Source organism: Pterocles gutturalis, unplaced genomic scaffold, assembly GCF_000699245.1.
Source record: "Pterocles gutturalis isolate BGI_N339 unplaced genomic scaffold, ASM69924v1 scaffold41293, whole genome shotgun sequence".
In the NCBI taxonomy this organism is placed as follows: domain Eukaryota; kingdom Metazoa; phylum Chordata; class Aves; order Pterocliformes; family Pteroclidae; genus Pterocles; species Pterocles gutturalis.
Window position 1 is genome coordinate 21,961 of NW_010127178.1, and position 17,783 is coordinate 39,743.

General features: G+C 47.7%; 1 protein-coding gene across 1 annotated transcript; it reads left to right on the plus strand.

The window, feature by feature from the left end:
• Window positions 1–1,464: 1,464 nt before the first annotated feature.
• On the plus strand, window positions 1,465–16,344 carry SVOPL (SVOP-like; the record flags this gene model as incomplete). Its single annotated transcript, XM_010079199.1, has 14 exons — window positions 1,465–1,543; window positions 2,624–2,715; window positions 3,749–3,847; window positions 4,285–4,356; window positions 4,456–4,580; window positions 5,897–5,960; window positions 7,444–7,569; window positions 8,998–9,126; window positions 10,811–10,884; window positions 12,470–12,672; window positions 13,378–13,489; window positions 14,154–14,235; window positions 15,778–15,867; window positions 16,231–16,344. Coding segments are annotated over exons 1-14 (1,461 nt in total), but the record flags the coding sequence as incomplete, so codon positions are not given.
• Window positions 16,345–17,783: the final 1,439 nt, after the last annotated feature.

Below are 17,783 nucleotides of genomic sequence, written 5' to 3' on the forward strand. Positions count from 1 at the left end.
AGTTCCACAGATTTTGTTATTGCAAAGCCCTTCGCAATTCAGCCACACAGTAAAGCTTTACCTCTTCTGACAGGCTCTTCCAAGCACCTTGTTTGGTTGCTTTTGAGCCGGTTACACTTGGAATTGGTCCCTAGCTGGTGGCCAGCATGGTCAGCTGCCGGCACTGTGTGCCGGCACCTATTGATCCTCCTGAGGACACTGCTGAGAGATAGTTGTAAGCGATGTCCTGCGTGCCCTCTTGGATGCTGGTCAGTAATGATTTGTAACAGCAAGGTCAGTGTATGTGACCCAACCGACTCATCTGCCATTAGCCCTTAATGACCTCATTATAACTGTACCTCAATATAATGCCTTTGAGGCATCCAGCCTAGGAGTACTGTAACTCTATGCTTTCCCTCTGCATGCTGCCCTCTATCTCAGCTCTGCTTTTGTATCATTCGTTAGATGCTCTTGGTCATTAATTCCCTCAAGCTCTCTCCCTACTGCAGCCTCCCTGATTACTGCTAGGTGTCTGTGAATGCTGCCTGGGTCAAGTCCAGCACCCCTGAAGGGAAGGAAACAAAGGAGAGGGTGTAATCAGATTGAAGAAGGGTTGAGTCCCCTACCGAAAGCTTGTGGGTTAAAGCGAGAGGATTAAGATGAGCTTTTCTGATCAGGAAAAGCAGCTGTGATCAGGCCATGGGATCTATCACTGGAAACCCAAAACACCAGGGGAGGAAGCCAGCTCTCCCCTGTTGCAATCCAGAACGCATGGCTGTGTTTCCTAGATGGGGATTAGCGTGGTGGTGGGGTGAGGCAGGGGACCAGGTTTGCAGTGGGAAGCACTGTGCTGGCAAGGCTGGCTGATCAGGAGCTTGGTGCTTGCCTCTCACTAGCCATGCCATCCCAGGGCAGCCGGAGTTAGTGGAGCAGGCTGGGCCACCCTGCTCCTTGGCATGACTGTTCCTACCCCTTAGCTCTGCCTCTGTGGGTACTCCCATAGGGCTGAGCAATTATGGAGTGCAGCACCTCTACTTCTCACTCCACCCCAGCTCCCAAGGGGTAGCAATTTCTGCCTCCAATTGGGGAAACCTGCTGCTGGTCATGTCACATCTTGTCGCTCTGAGATGCAGCATCTTTTGGCTGTCTCTGCATTTCAGTCACCTCTGGGCTGGGGAAGTCATCGCACACTCTCTTGTGTTTCCATAAAAACAGCCAGTGCAATGTGATGACTGATTTGTGTCAGTTCAGCTAACTTACCTTGTGAAGTTTCTGTGTATTTTTCATCACAACCACTATGGGGAGGGACATCTCCCAGCATCTGCCTGAAACAAGCTCATATTTGAGTATATCTGAATGTTTCCACTCCAGCATGGGAAGCTACTTTGCTGGCTTATTGCTCGATGGCTTTGTGACTGTCTAGAGGTTTCACAGTTAAATCCCAGCCTTTCCCGACAGTGACGGTGGACCCTAGCAGGAGCTGAGATGGCCACTGCACCAAAAGAAGCAGAAAATGCTGTTGGCTTGGAGGAAATCCACACGGAGAGACAAGAACCCCCAAAAGGTGGGTGTGTGTTGGTAGGACTAGAAATTTGGGTCCTCATTTAGCTCAGGTAGAGGGAAGGTCCCCAGTCTTGGCACTCCAACTCCCTAAAACCTCTATACAGGGAGCCACAAGCTTCAGCTTCATACTGCTCCCCTCCCATAACAGCTACCAGGCTGGTGGCTGCTACCTATGGTGGTGGGAAGAGCTGACTGGCTTGGTTTTTCTCAGGCCTCTGCTTTGTGTAAACATTTTATTATGTTGGTAATTCAAGGATTCTTTTATTTTGAAAAAAAAAAAAAAAAGAATGTATTCTATTTCAAAAGTATTTTTAAGTTAAAAAAACCTAGAAAAGCATGAAAAAGTCCTGTATTTGCAAAAAAAAAAAAAAGGTTTTTTCTCCTGAAATTCTGCAGTAAGTTCTACTCCATTTTAGAGGTAATGTTGCTGGGTTTGAGGTGATTTAGTTGGGAGATAAATGGCCTGACAGCAAAATGTATGCAGTTCTGACTTTACCTAAATAAGAGTTTAAAAGTGTACATATACTGAAAGCTTTCTGCCAGGTCTGTTTACAACGGTGTCTCAGCTCTGATCTTGAGATGCTTTTTTTGCTCCTGAAATGTTGGGGAAAGTCAGGAATAAAGGCTTAGGAGACAAACTGAGCCCAGAGCTCCCAGCTATGCTTGTCTTGCAGGGTTTAGGGCTAGGGCAGCCCCCCAGCTCACACCGCCCGTGCTGGGAGCGGGCCTCCCTATCCCAGGGGTGCAGAGGGACTGAGACTCACGGCAATTTGGGCAGCAGGAGAGAGTAGACCATTGCCCAGACGCAGTCCAAGCCATGTGTTTCTGAAGCAGCCGGGGTAACTCAGTACAAAGCCATGTCCCTGTGCCCAGCCTGCCTTCTTCCTCGCTGGCTGCTGGTGCCCGGCCACCAGCATGCCCAGGGGCTGCTCAGAGGACACACAATGGGCAGATGTTCCCAGCCTTTTCCCTGGTGTGATCCCACAATAGCATGAAAAACATTGACATTTCATAAAGCGGAGGTACAATTTGGCTGCTGACGTGGTTTTTGTCTTTGTGTTTCCTTCCCTTTGGTGTTCAGGGCAGAAGACATTTACAGTGCAAGAAGCTGTGGAAACCATTGGGTTTGGGAGGTTCCACATTGCGCTTTTCCTGATCATGGGCAGCACTGGGGTAGGTGTTTGCAGCCATCTGCACTGGACTGAAAAAATGCTTTTCTCATTTTCCTTATTACCGTGCAATAACAACCGTAAGCACCATGAACACTTACTGCAGCCCATTTTTTTTTCACACATACCTTCTCAAGCAGGATTTCTGCTGTTGTCATCTTTGGCTAAAGTAGATATTGGCCACAACTGATATCAGACCTATTTCGGGGCAAAGCTGAGCAGGTTGGCCCAGAGCATCCTGGCCTGGTCCCTGCCCTGGAGCACTGTCCCACTGGGCGGCACTGACAGGGCACGTCTTCAGTAGTGCCTGAGGGTTGGGTTCAGCCTCCTGACAGCACTTTTCATCCCCAGGTCACCCAAACCCTGTGCAATCTGGCACGGGAGGGCTGCTGTCCTCTCACCCTTGGCTACCTGAAAAATTTACTAACTGCCAGGATCTTGGGTTAATGGTGTATCTGGTTTGGGAACTAGGGCAAAAGCCTGAGGCCAGGCTGGGGTAGACATGCAGTGGGGACATCACCATGAGGATCACTGCAGCTGAGGTGTAAAAGCCTCTAGCTATGTGTAAACGATAGGCTCATTTCTTAACTGAAACCAGCTGCTGGGGCAAAGAGCCAGTCCAATGGAGCAACTAAGTTTCCAATCAAAAACAGTTTTAAGAGGTTATCTTTGTGTTAGATGCCTGAATTCACAGCTGGGTACATAACCAAGCAGTTTGGTTTCCAGAGATAGTTGAAGATCTTCCACTAGCACAGCTGGGTAAGAGTCTCCTCTGCAAAGGATGAGCCTTTCCAGCCTTCCTAGATACACAGTGTGCCTCGATACCTGCTATCTAGGTGCACCATTCTCCCCTCCTCTCCCTGTTTCCAAGTGCTCCCGTCTTCCAGATCAGGCCACTATAGGGGCACCATGGCTTCACAGGGCTGTTTTGAGATGGTTGGACTGCTGTGGCTGCAGGCTTGGTAGGACTGAGGGACCTTCCCCCATGGGCTCCTTGTGGCTTCCCTTCTTGCTGATGCGTACACTCATTCCCAAAGGTGGTTGAAGCCATGGAGATCATGCTAATAGCTGTTGTGTCCCCTCTCATCCGATGCGAGTGGCAGCTTCAAGACTGGCAGGTGGCTTTAGTGACAACGGTGAGTGACTTGTGGTCCCCCCATGCAGGTCATCCACCTTGTGGTCATTGTCAGAGGCACCACCACAGGCTTTGTACACTGCATTTCCCAGTGGACCAAATGAAATCCTAGGGCCTCCTCTCAGGGACAAGAACAGTACCGTAACTAGAAAAGCAGAAAGTGAGCTGACTTGAGCACATGTCCTTGCCCAGAGCTATAATGTCAAAACAAGTCCCCACTTCTATATTTTTATTTTGAAGTCCTTGCGGCTTTGAGGGCTGAAGCAGTGAGTGCCTACATGGAGGAAGTCAACCCCTGAAAGCCACCTCGCTCATGGTTCTGGGCACTGCAGTTCATCCTGCTGCTCGGAACGCATTCAACACCCACAGTTCAAAGAGCAGGGCTGCCCGGTGCTGCTGGGAGTGGGCTCTCCACAGCTGTGTTTCAATCTGCCTTAGATGGTGTTTTTTGGCTACATGGTCTTCAGCATAGTCCTCGGGCTTCTGGCTGACAGGTATGGCCGCTGGAAGGTGAGTGCTGGGGGCTGCACGTCCTTTTCCTGACCCCACAGGAGCCATGCACCTGTCTGAGCCCATGGTTTGATGACCCTAATTTTTCCCCTTTTTCAGATTCTGCTTCTCTCATTCCTCTGGGCATCCTATTTCTCCCTGCTGACCTCGTTTGCCCCATCTTACATCTGGTTTGTGTTCCTGCGGGCCATGGTAGGTGGTGGCGTGGCAGGACACGCGCAAGGGTAAGGCCATTGTTTTGCCCCTTGTGGCATGGGCAGCACGAAGCCAACCTTCACAGGGAGGATAGTGGAGGCACCCACGGACCCCGAGGGGCTGAGTTCCCGGGTTTACAGCAAGAAAGGCCCTTCAGCTTGTTTTGGTTGGCCTTGGCGGAGTGCTCGGTTTCCCTTGTGCTGAGCCTGATAAACCGTGGCTGCGCAGTGACCTGGAGGAGATGGCGGGGAAGGGGCCTCCATGGGGGCTGGAAGGGGAAAGGGGAAGCAAATTCCCATGCTGCCTTAAAACAAAATGACATTCTGTAATTTCACTGAATCCTGGTTGATTGACCTAAATTGCATTTCCCAAGGACTCCCAAGCCCTGGAATAGAGGGGGCAGCTGGTTTACATTAAGCCAGTGACAGAGAGATTATTAAGCACATATATTATAAAAAGAATTAGACAGGTAACAGATGAGCAAAGGCTGCTTCCTCGTAAAAAAGTCACAACGATTCTGCTTAAGTAGCAAATTCTTCTTGAACTGATGTAAAATGTTCCCACTCAAATGAAAATTTTGCCCTGTTGGGGAAGAAAGGGGGACATGGAGGGGGAGAGGAGAAATTCACAATATTAACAACCACTTCACAAGGAGCCTGACAAAATAAATTATTTCTTTCAACTGTCTCAGGGAAGCAAATGCAACATTTCAGCATCTTCCGTAGTTCCTCAAAGCCTGGTTGCTGCCCATGCAGGAAAGCCCAAAGACGGTCACACTGACCCAAGAGCCGTTTGCTGAGGCAAAGGCTGGGAGGGAGATGGGTGCTGTTGGGAGGAGAAGGCACCGTGGACCTGAGCTGTGCATCCATTGAGCTCCCAGGACTGCCTCCCCTGCATTCGCTGGCTGTGGAGGCTGCTTATGAGCCTAATGAGGATGGAGGGAAATTGCTCATTTTATAAAACACTTCAACAGTTGAGGCAGAAGGAACCAACGTGGGTGCCTCCCAACCTCTCTCTCTTTCCAGCCAAGGAAGCACAATTCACAGATGTGAGCTTGAGAGATGCTGGTGCCGTTTCCACCCCCAAGGGCTATCCAACCATCTGATAAAAAGTGGAAGGGACTGTTTTCTTTAATGAAAAAATGATTCGCTAAAAATTTGGTGCCTGCCCAAGTAGAAGGCATATTGAGCAAGGATCCCCCGTCTCTGGGTGCTCGGTGGTGGAAGAGGGATGGAACTCTGTCCACAGGCAGCAACGTCCAGCACTTACTGAGCTGAACTACTACTTGATCAATACAGAAATTCTCTTTGTTGCTGTATTTCTGCCTTTTGTTCCCTTTTTCTAGGCTTATCATAAAAACAGAATTTTTGCCCACCAAATACCGAGGATATATGCTGCCCTTATCTCAGGTAAGAGTGAGCACATTACTGTTTCTTCTCATCACAAGTCCCAGGAGATTTGTCCTGCTGCTGTTTGGAAGCCAGGTCTCCAGCACATCAGCCCTTCTCCCAGAGTATTCGCACTTGTCTGGGTCCGAGCGGGTGCCTGCTGCCTCCTGCACCCCAGAGTGTGGTGTCTGCATTTATAAAGACGTACACAGGCAGCTGCCTGCAGAAGAGAGGCAATATCTTCTCAAATAATGGGATGTCTCAAACATTGCATGGGGACTTTGAGTGATGGCTGACACCTATCCTCTTCATTGCCATATCGATAACTGCACTGTCTGCTCTAATGGGGCTGGTGCACATGGGCTGTCCAGCAGGCACTGGGGCTACTGACACCACTGTCCCCCTCCAAGCCTGGCCTCATCCCTGCCTCTCTTTGGACCCCCAGTGATAGCAAATGGTTAATGAGGTGATTCCCAGATGAGGTCCTAATCTGCATCTCTCCCTGTCCCTGCTCAGGGACTGCACGGGGCTTTGCACAGGACAGAGCTAGCATAGACAGTCACAAATTTGACCAGAGACATGCTGGGAGGGTTGTGACTGCTTGCTGGGCAAAGACCATAGCAAGCGTGACTGGGGTTGTTGCTTACTCCAGATTTCTGCAGTAGGCACTTTCTGCATGTGCAAATGATCTACAGAGGCCTCACTGAGCACATGAATTCATCTGACTGTTGAACCAAAAGTGTTTGTATATGGTCTTCGTGGCAGGGATAATTTGCTTTTCTTTACTGCCTCTTTGATCCCAGGGCTTCATTACCAAAGTGTCGTCAGAAACACAAAGGTTTACAAAAAAGAATAATCTTGTATTTCTCCCCAGAAATTTGTTATTTCTGCCCACAGATTACTCATGAACTAGCTGCGGCTTTTATGTATTTGTTTGTGCTTTGTGTTGGCTGAGCTCCCTTGGGTGGTCCACTGGAAAGGGACACGTCTCCTAGTGGCAACAAGTGAACTTTGGGGAGGAATGTACTTGCACATGGCGGGGGGCAGATTCTCCATTGATATATCTTGGCATTGAGTCTACTGGAGACCCATCAACTTCCAGCAGTGGAAGTCTGCTCAGTTTTTTTGCCTTTGGTGCTTGTAAATCTGCTGCTTCCCCACAGAGGTTTAGACAAGAGGAAAATTCACGGGCATGAACATTAGCAGAGAAGTGACTGAAAGGACGAAAGAAGTGGCTTTAAGTACAATGGCAGCCACAGCAAGTTATCTATTTTCAGCTGGAGATAATTAAGACTGTCTTCAGCCATCCCTCCCCAAATCCTTGTCTGTCTTTCCCTCTTTCCTTCAACCCAAGCTCAGCTTCTCACGCAGCCATGGGGTGGCTCGAACTGCTGCGCTCCCCAGCACAGATCCTCACTTATTTGTGAGATCAGACCAGGAGAGAAGAAAACAAAAAAGTCTTTCCATGCATTCATGTTTTAACACCTTCCTTTCCCTCGGAAAGGTGTTTTGGTTAGCAGGATCCTTGTTAATCGTTGGCCTGGCATCAGTGGTGAACCCAACTGTCGGCTGGCGGTGGCTGATCAGAATCGCCTCCATCCCTGGAATCCTTCTCATTCTGGTGTTTAAGGTAGGATGAGCCTCTCTCCCTGTTCCCTGCCCCACCACCAGCATCTTGGCATCTCCCCAGGTACCAAGAAACACCACCTTCCACCCCACACAATCCTGGGCCTGTCCTTGTTTCCTCCTTTCAGCACCTCAGCCCTCTCATTTGGGGGGCTTGGGAAGGTCCTGATAACCTGGGGGGGGGCACTGCAGACCAAATGCTGGGGGGATGTCACCCTGCAGGTGATGGCTTGGCTTTGCCTTCCTTTGACAAGCCTCTGGCTTTGCTGCCCTGCTGCAGCCCTCCAGCACCCCGGGCTCCACTGTCTAGGCTGCCAGCAGTACCCAGATACCACAGTGATCAGTCAGGCATTGAGAGGAAGACAGGTTAGACAGAATGTGCAAAAAATCACAGTACCCTCTGTCTAGTTCTGGTCACAGCACATCCTCTTCAGTCTTTAAATTTGCCAGCACTGAGGAAAGAAGCCTCAGTAAAGTGTTCACACAGCAAATGGGTGTCAGGGTTAACCACAGCTTTCCCAGGTCTACTCATGCTTCAGAAATATCAGCCTCAGATGTGAGGATTGTCTTATTTGTGGGGAGTGATATGGAACATCCCTAGTTACTTGTGGGCAGTGCAGTGCTAATTTGTGGCTGGTGCAAGTTGTGCCGATGTGAAATCCCTTCCTGCAGTTGAACAAATGCACAAGTCCGTCTGGGGTGATGATACCTGGGCAGTCAAATACAAGATTGCGGTGAACATCCACTTGTATATCTTTGATGTTTGGTTTCCTTGATTATTTTTGCCAGAAAAAATGGGTAGCAAAAGTTTTCAGTCCAGAGGAAAAAAAAGACACAGTCAACATACATACCTTTAAAAAATGAGTCTTTAATTTCTGTTTTAGTGTTACACATGTAATTGTTTATAATTTAACAGAGCCATAATTTAATAAAAAGTTATTTCATTTTGTGGAGAGCACCGGGTATGGGTGAACGTTGCAAATGCTAGCAACGAGTGAGTTTGTTCCTAAATTTTATCAATGTCTTCCTTTTTTTGTTGAGTCTTCCAAGTTTTTCACTTGAATAAGCAACACATCCTGTTTTAGAATTTCAACTTATTAGGGGTTGCTATTGTTAAATCCATGTCTTTGGCCTCGCCCTCTCACGAGTGCTTGCTGCAGACAGCTCAGTAGCAGACCTCTGGGGGCTGGTCCAAGAAATGCGTTTGCTGGGCAGGGTCAGTCCTCCAACATGAGGAATGGGGAGCTGGGGTATGTTGGGGTGCCCCAGGGCATGGCTGGGGAGGAGGGCACGCAAAGGGCTGCTGCTCCAGCTCAGGCAGTGTCTCATGCTAACCTGGATGGGCTGGCTCTTGGGCACGATGGGAAGCTGTGGGTAGGGTTGCATGGATGGAAAGGGGCAGAAAGGCTTTCTGATGTAGCTCTGCTTTCAGTTCATCCCAGAGTCAGCACGGTACAACGTCTCCACAGGAAACATGGCAGCTGCCCTGGCCACACTGCGGAAGATAGCCAAAATGAATGGGGCAACAATGCCTGAAGGGGTGCTGAGGGAGCCCACCAAGGTAAGCCATGCCCATGGCACTGCCCAGCCCCTCTTTCCTGGGCTGAGCTGCAGGAATCTGGGGCTCAGGAGGGAGCAAGACCACCAAGCATGTCTCTCCCCACCTCTCTCACCCTCCACACCTAGTTTCTCACCAAACAACTATTGAATGTGATGGTGAAGATGTCATTTTTCTTCTGGAGAGACAATAATCTTGGCCCTCAAAATGGAGTCAGGGTTTCTGCTTTTTTCACATTCTTAATTTTTGCTCAGATAAATACTTTGCAGAGAAAAGATTTTCTTCTTTTACCACAAAAAGAGCTGCCAGCAACGTGCGCTCTTCCTTATTGCCCATCCACCCCCCAGGGGTGTCCCTGTTGCCATGAGACCTGGCACCTGCCCCTCGGGGTTCCTCTCAGGGCTGTGTCAGGCTGTGAGATCAACCTGCCAGTCCCAGAGACTTCTCCCAGCCCCTGGCCAGTCCCAGAGACTTCTCCCAGCCGCTGGCTGGGCTTGTCTGCTGGGTCCCAGCACTCCAAGTCCTTGAGTGTGGAGCCACAGACCAGCAGAAGAGGGTCAACGCAGGAGAGGCCATTTCAGAGCTACAGCTGTTTCCACCTCTGAGCAGCCAAGCAGCTCAGGAGTTGATCGCTTCTGGACCAACATGCCCAAAAACACATGTCGGTGTTGCAGGCTGGGCAGAAGTGGAGCTAGGGGCCAGGCACGCCCCCCTCGGCTGCTCCCTCTTACCCCCAGTCTGGGCCCTGCTGACTGCAGTGTGGGAGGACTTATTTGGGTGGCTCCTTTGACCCCCAAGAGAGGAAGATTGGACAAAACTATTGTCCTTGGGCTCAAAATTGTTATCCAGCTCTTTTAAGTCCTTTTCCTGGACCTCTTTGGTGCTTATTCAATCCCACAGGCACCAAGCATTGTCCTTAGCAATTCATGCAAGATGGTGCTATTGTATTGGAATTAGTTAGGATTAAAGCTTCCCTGTAGTTTAATTGAATTTATGTAATGGACTCGCATTGGCTGTGGGAAGGATTTTTTGTTCGTTGTGCACTCTCTCAGGCTTAACCAATGATGAGGAAAGAGAAAAATAAAGGCAACCAAAACTGTTGCTGTGAACTTGTCTCCCCTCAGTGGTGGGACACCGAGGCAGCTGCCAGCTCCAGGGGAGCAGCAGGGCAAGCAGAGCCCCCAGTGCTTGCTTGTTTCCTAACTCCACTCACCAGCGTTTCAGGACTCCCGGCAAGATGCACATGGCCACAAACTTGCTCCACATGCAAGCCCCCCACATGGGCCACTCTCCCCAGCACAGGGGGCAATGGGAGCGTCTGGCAGCCCCAGCTGGCCACCTAACTGGCAACCAGGTCCTCCTCCAGTGATGGTCATGCTGGGGCTGGAGCACTGGGAGCTGGAGGGAGGGTCCTGTGGGGCTGGGGCAGGGGTGCATAGGGTGCTCTCTTCTCCTCCCCTCTATCCTTTGCATCCTGGCCTCCTGTGGGCATCCTGTGGGAAGAGGAGCTTTCCTCTCTGGAGGGCTGATGGAGTGCTGTGCTGCACCATCTGTAAGACCCTCTGTTCTATCACCAGCCTGGGGTGGGGGCAGCAGGGCTTGGGGTACCAGCTGCTGCTGCAGAACACTTGTTCCTGTATAAAATATGCCTTTTTAAAACCTTCTATTTCTATTAAATGATTTTCAGGAAAGAGGAGGAAGATTTAAGGACCTCATCCACCCCAAATACCTCAGAACCACTTTGCAGATATGGATCATATGGTAAAAAAAACTCTTTTTTTTTTTCCTCTTGCTTATCAGCTCATTCTCTCAGTTGAACATGCACAGGGAGTAGAAGTCTCCTCTTGACTGTGCCATTACAAGGCACCACTTATGCCTCAGAAGGTGAACATAGATCCTTGGCAGCTGGCGGGAGAGTATGTGGGCACGGGTCATGGTGGGCTTGTCCTGATCTCAGACCATACCTCAGACACCCCGTCAGTTGGTGTTAATACAGGCAGAAAAAGGCTGGACTTCCAGGATGTTGCAGAGTGCCATGAGCCCCTCCTCAGGACAGGCTGGCTCAGGGGAGCTGGGGTGGGAGCTGGGCGAGAGCTGCAGGAGACAGCCCATGCCTGCCCGCAGTGTGCACCAGGGATGTGCCAGTGGCTCCACTTCTCTTATTGGTGTAAACTTGTTCCTCCTCAGAGGAGGAAAAATGTACCACCTTTGCAGGCCAGCCAACGTGTCAATGAAATAAGTCTCAGACAGAAACTCATTAACTGTTACCAGTGCCACTTGCTGGAGAAAATTAAGATTGAGGATAGAGGAGTTTCATATTGCAATGTTCCGGTAGCTATACGCATGGGTAATACATGTTTCATTGACTTTTCTGTCTGGAATGGAAATGTATAAATAATGGGTCCATGGGAACTCACTGACCCAAAATGTTGCTAAATCAGGCCTTGAATTTCTTATGTTTCCCCCCAAAAACTTGTATGAGTGTTACGAAATTTCTTTTTGTTTTTTTTTGTTTTTTTGTTGGGTTTTTTTTTTATCCTCTTTTCTCTCCCCATGCCCCCAGCAGTTGCTGGCATGTTCTTGGGTTTGCATTCCCACCCTCTGTGCCGCAAACATCCCCTGCCTCCCCGGGCAGCTTGTTTCCTAGCCCAGATTCTGCTGCTTGTTTCTGAAACTGCCAGAGGGGGAATAAAAAAGTGAAAATTACTTGTCGGCCTGCTTATGATTAGGTCTATTCTGAATTACTTGATAATGACACAGTGAGGCTGCCATCGCCAATGCTGTGTTCTTGACAGCGAGCCAGGGTGCAATGTGAGCCTCTCCAACCAGTTAATGAAAACTCCTCTTGTAAATTGCTGGGCAGAAAGGATAAGGACTAAAATCCCCTGGACAATTGCTTTGTGTGAGCTACAAGCATCGGGGCCTGATGTTGAGACTCCCTGGTCCCCTGGGAAGGGGTGGTTTAGAAATATCTGCACTTAAGCCCTGTGTGAGGACAGGGACTGAAGGGACATGCTCTCCCCAGCGTGACTGCAGCAGTCCACCTGCTGCAGAGCAAGAAACAGCACTAAAGATCAAGCAAAAAGACAGGCTATGAGCTCAAGTGTGGTCCTCCAAGGAAGAGAAGTGGATGGATATAGTTGGTACTGGTGTGCCATGCGTAGGGTGACCAGTAACCTGGTGGCCACCCCAGTCACTGCTGGGTCAGGCTAAGGGGGTCCATTGAGCAGGGTGGCAGAGCTGGTGCACTCAGCTGGGGTCCCAGGGAACCTGGAACTTGCCGCATTTCAGTTTCCTTACCTTCCCCATAGTTGCTGCCACTCACTTCAGCATTTCTCCCCAACAGGCTTGGCATTGCGTTCGCTTATTACGGCGTCATCTTGGCCAGTGCTGAGCTACTGGAGCGGGACCTTGTCTGTGGCTCCACAGCACCACCAGTGCAGGACGCTGTCGATGACTCTGAGGAGAGCCACAGCCCCTGCCATTGCCGCTTGTTTGGCCCCGCTGCCTACCAGACCATGATCATCAGCACAGTCGGAGAGATCGCACGTAACCTCTCCTCCCTGCCCTGCTGTTCCCTTTTTACAGCCAGACAACACTCACTGCAAAGATTTTTCGCTTAGCATGCATTTAGTGATGTGCCAGGGGTTGAAATGTCCTCAGCATTGCTGGCAAGTGCTCTTCAAGTGATGGTCTGGGACACAGGCCATGAGCTGGTGGCAAGGGGAAAGGGAGGACATTGCTCCCCAGGTGAATAATTCAACTTCAGCAAGAGTTCTTTCCAACACCAGAGCCAAAATCCTCCTTTGCAGTTAGCCTTGGCTAAATTCCAGGAGAAATTCCTCCTAACTTGCCAGAACCAAGCCTGGCTTCCCTAATTCCCAAACACGTAGTTTTCAGAAAGTCATAAATAAGCAAGGATTGCAAATAGTCACATTGATGTAACTGAATGCCTTCCTTGCCTGTGCTTCTCATGGCTCAGGACCAGAGCTGATGTCCTGCCACTGTACAGAAGGGCAAGTTCAGAGGACAGGCTTCATCCTCTGAGGGGAAGGACAAACAAAAAAGGGACATGGGGGCAAACTACAGGATCTGGATACAGGAAAGGAATTACAGGGTTTGTGCATTTTGTAGAGTATTTGGTAGGTACTGGGGATGCAGAGACATATTTTTGAGGTGTAAAAGGTCTATCAAGACAGACAATCATTGCAGTTAGGTCATCTAACATTTTACAGTTTTCCTTTATATTTCCAGTAAATCCTTTGAACATTCTTGGCATCAATTTCCTTGGAAGACGCCTGAGCCTGTGTATCACCATGGGATGTACAGCACTATTCTTTCTTCTCCTTAATATCTGCACCTCAAGGTAGTCTTGCTGAGGGTGTTGTTGGGGAAAGAGGGCGGGGGGGCAGGGGGGGAGAGTGCAATGCTGAGGGAAGAGGGCAGTACCTATGGTATTCTCAGGTCACCAGTCAGTCAGGACAGTAATTCTTGTACACCTGAAAAATCCCTCTGGTTCTCTGCACTTCCCAGGAAAGCTGTGGCAGCAGATGCTGCAGTGCAGGGGTGTGCAGAGCAACTCACTTGTATTACTGAGTCCCCGTGGCTTCCCCTAAGCATACAACTATCTGCTTTCTTGTGCAGTCTGGAAAATAAAAAGTGATGTGAAGAACATCCACCAGAAAAGTAATATTTTTTTTCAGTTTCTTTTTTCCCCTCCCTTTTGTTTTTGGCAATGCTACATATGTCTCCTCTAACTAGTAGATTCAGGCACTTCAAGGCACTCAAGGCACCAAGGGCAAGACTTCCATGGGTGCTGTAATTATCTGATTGATTTGTGAGGATGTGTAAGAAAGACCCCTCTCAAGCTGGAAGAGCTTAACTGTTACTGAAAATCAAGATGGCTTCAGGTTGTAGCTTTCCCTTATATTAAGCTGGTAAAAGCCTTAGCACCGTGGATATATTAGGCTGTGTGTCTGCTGCTCCCCATTCAACAATACTAACTCTTTGCTCCACACGGCTTTCTCTAGCACAGGCACGACTGGGTTTCTCTTCATGCTGCGTGCCTTGGTTTCAGCAAACTTCAACACCATCTACATTTACACAGCAGAGGTGGGTCCTCCTGAAAGTATTTTAAGCTGCTCTGGGGCATGAAAGACCATTGGCCTATAGTCAGCAATGCTGCTGTATTTATTGACTAGTTACACTCACCTTCCTTGAACTAAGTATCTCTGGCTTCCTGGCCACAGTTTTCATATGCAAGATCAGAGAAGGAATCAGAAAACTAGTTGGAGTTGACCAGGTGGAAGAGGAACGCCCAACTGAGCCACTGTTGGTCAGCTACTACAAAATATTATTTTTTGAGGATGTTGTGTACCACCATCTTCCAAAACCCACAATCTTTCCTTTCCCCAGCCCCTGCAAAAGTTAGAAAATAGGCCAATACCACTGAAAGGAACATTTTCTAGCACTTAAGCAACTGGTATTAGCATACGAGGTAGTATATAACATTATATATTTTTTTTTTCATTTAATGGAAATTGCTGTGTTCTGTCTGCAAATAGTTTTAATCCTTCAGAGAGCTTGTCCTTCAACACAACTTTGGAGCCATAGATTCTGTAGGTTAAGTATATATTGTTGGGGTTTTTTTGTTGTGGGTTCTATTTTCCCAAAAAATTGTGTGGAGTTAAACATATTGCCTTCCAGATTGAGTAAAGTGATAAAAAGCAAACAGAAGGCGTTCCTTCTGGGTTGGTCTGATACTTCTTTTAAGAGCACACTATATTTAAGCATGCATCAGGCTTGATTAAATACTAAACTTGTAATAGTTCTGAATTGGATACTGTTGATGTTCAGAGTATTGCTGCAATGGCTGTATCATAAACCAATACTTCTCAAAATTTGATCAATGATCAAAATCAGACTTGGAAATCCCCTTTCTGGCCATATGCCTGGACTCCTCTTGAATTACCTTACCTCCATTGGCATGGCCCAGTAAAGTATTTCAACAAAGGCTTCCATGAGTATACTTGCTAAAATCTATTGATATTAACAAGACTTAACTGAAGTTAAGCAAAACACATGCTTAAGTGTTTTATTGGCACAGGCGTTTGGGAGATGTGAAAAAGAAAATACACAAAGCACATTCTTCTGAGCCTGGAGGTTTCTTTTTGGGATCTGGTTTTCTTTTTCCTCCTTCTAAACAAAAGTGTTGTTGATATAAGTAAATAGGCAGTCTTGAAGGCTGCAGATATAATATCCTTTCTTCCTGCTTTCCAGATACAGAGCCTGGCAATATAAATTAAATTCTTCCTTTAGCACCCAGCCTGTCTGTGACTTTGATGTGAGCTGCCCAGCACAGCTGTGAAAAAGGTGGTGGTGGTGGCGGCAAGCAAACAGCAGAGGAATCACATCCAGCTTCGACTGACTTTCCCTAAAACTTTACTTGCGGCAAAAAATGACGGATTTGTAATGGCACAAATGAGACCCAAATTAGCCTTTATTTCTTTTCATAGCTTATCCCACTACCTGCCCTTGATAATGTAATGGGTCTCTCTAATGAAAATCTAAGGAAAAAAAAAAAAAAAGGAAAAATAAGGACACATATCACAGATCATTTTTGCACCAATCTGATTTCTTTCTGGGCTGTTTTAGGTTTATCCCACGACAATGCGAGCCCTGGGGATGGGAACAAGTGGGTCACTGTGCCGTGTTGGAGCTATGGTGGCCCCATTTATATCACAAGTAAGACCACACCTGATAATATTGGTAAACATTGTGCCAGTCATTACTATTAGATATACAACAGAGATGCCCCTGAAGTTCACAAAAGAAAAGGGGGGGATGTAATCAATTCCTCACTTCCCCAGTTCTGTATACAGAGTACTTACGCGGTCTTTGTCAGATGGAGCTCTGCATAAATCTCATCCCAGAGCTTAGCTTGCTAGTATTTGTTACTTTCTGAAAGCTCTTAGATTCACAAGACATTGGTTTCCTATTATCAGTTCTCTCAGGTGTTTGTGACCCTTTCTCCACTCCTTAGTTCCTAATTAACTGACAGCTCTCCGTACCACTAAGCTGATATTTGAACTGTTCTTTCACCTGCAGGTTCTCATGAGTGCTTCTTTTATCGGGGCCCTGTGTCTTTTCTCATCTGTGTGCATCGTGTGTGCAATCTCTGCGTTCACACTGCCCATCGAGACCAAGGGCAGGGCACTGCAGGTCTGTATTACCACTCCAGGAGCTCCTGCTTATCAAAATGTTATTTAGCAACCGGTAGATTATGATTCAGATGGAATCCAAACCAAACTCTCCTGAGGGTTCATAAGCCAAAATAAGGCCTGACAGGCAAGCACAGGAACATGCTGTTGCAGCAGCTTGAAGCACTGTCACTCCAGTTGCCTAAAGCTCATTTCTCATACAAGAACAAACCAGAAGGCCTGCCTTAGCCCAGCTACCTCATGGTAACCTGTTAGCTGCAGGTAGTGCAAACCCCTCTTTGCTAGTGTCTGCAGTCCTGACTTGAAGTTGCTGCTTCACAGACACACATTCTGTTCTGCAGGGAGAGATGACAGCAGATACAAGTAATACCTTAAACTACTAAAGCCATTTCTTCATCAAAGTCAAGTCAAAAGCCCCAACTGCATCAGCCTGTTTAGCTAAGCCCTTGTGGCTAGTGCTTCCTATAAAGCAATCAGCCAGAACACTAAGCACAAAGATTAAGGGGGAAAGTTTAAATTGAGACAGCCTCCCATGGAGAAGTCGCATGAGTTTAATTACAGAAGGTGGTGAGCAGTTCTGATTTTGATTCAGCTATACCAGCATGGAAATTTTCACGCCATGCATGCAGTGTGCCCACGTCGCACTGACTGCCGTCTTACCTGTATAAACCATGGGCTAAATAATCCACATTCCTTAGCAGCCTAGAACAAGACAGGTGTTTGATCAAACTGTCTTACATGGCTTCAGAACCAGACTTTAAAAAAAACCCAACATATATACAAACACACACATATTACACCTATACACACACACACTTAACACACTTCACTTCATTGGGTCACAAAAGGTTTCCCAAGATGCATGGGACAGTTAACCTTACGGTTTTCAGAAAAGCAACATATTAATCATTGCCTGCTTCTTTAAATGCTTGTCTTTTAAAAATGGTAGTTTTTATGCCATTTAAAATACCTATATGATATTCTGTAAAAGACTGAAGAAAAAAATAATCAAAGTTTAAGTAAGGAAGTGGACAAAGCAACAGTCTTCCCTTGTAGGTGAAATTCAACCCCATGCACAGAGGCCAGAGAGCCACTTAGACATTCAAAATGTTGGATTTACAATAATTACTAAGCAAAACACTTAATTAAAACTGCTTTAGACATAAAAGGAAAGCTTTGATTCAGCTCCAGTTGGATTAACTTTGGCTAACAGTGGTCAAGAGAAATGGGAGGATAATGGTTCCTTAATGGGATCCTCCTTTTTCCTGGGGACTTAATAGCATTATTATCTTCCTTGCTACAAATCAGAATTATAAGCTCCAGCTGCTGGCCTTTACATGCACAAGTCAAAAGGACAGAAATACAAAAATCTGCAGAACTAGTTGTGCACTCCGAGAAGCCACCCCTAGATCTTAGAATCATAAAATCATTAAGGTTGGA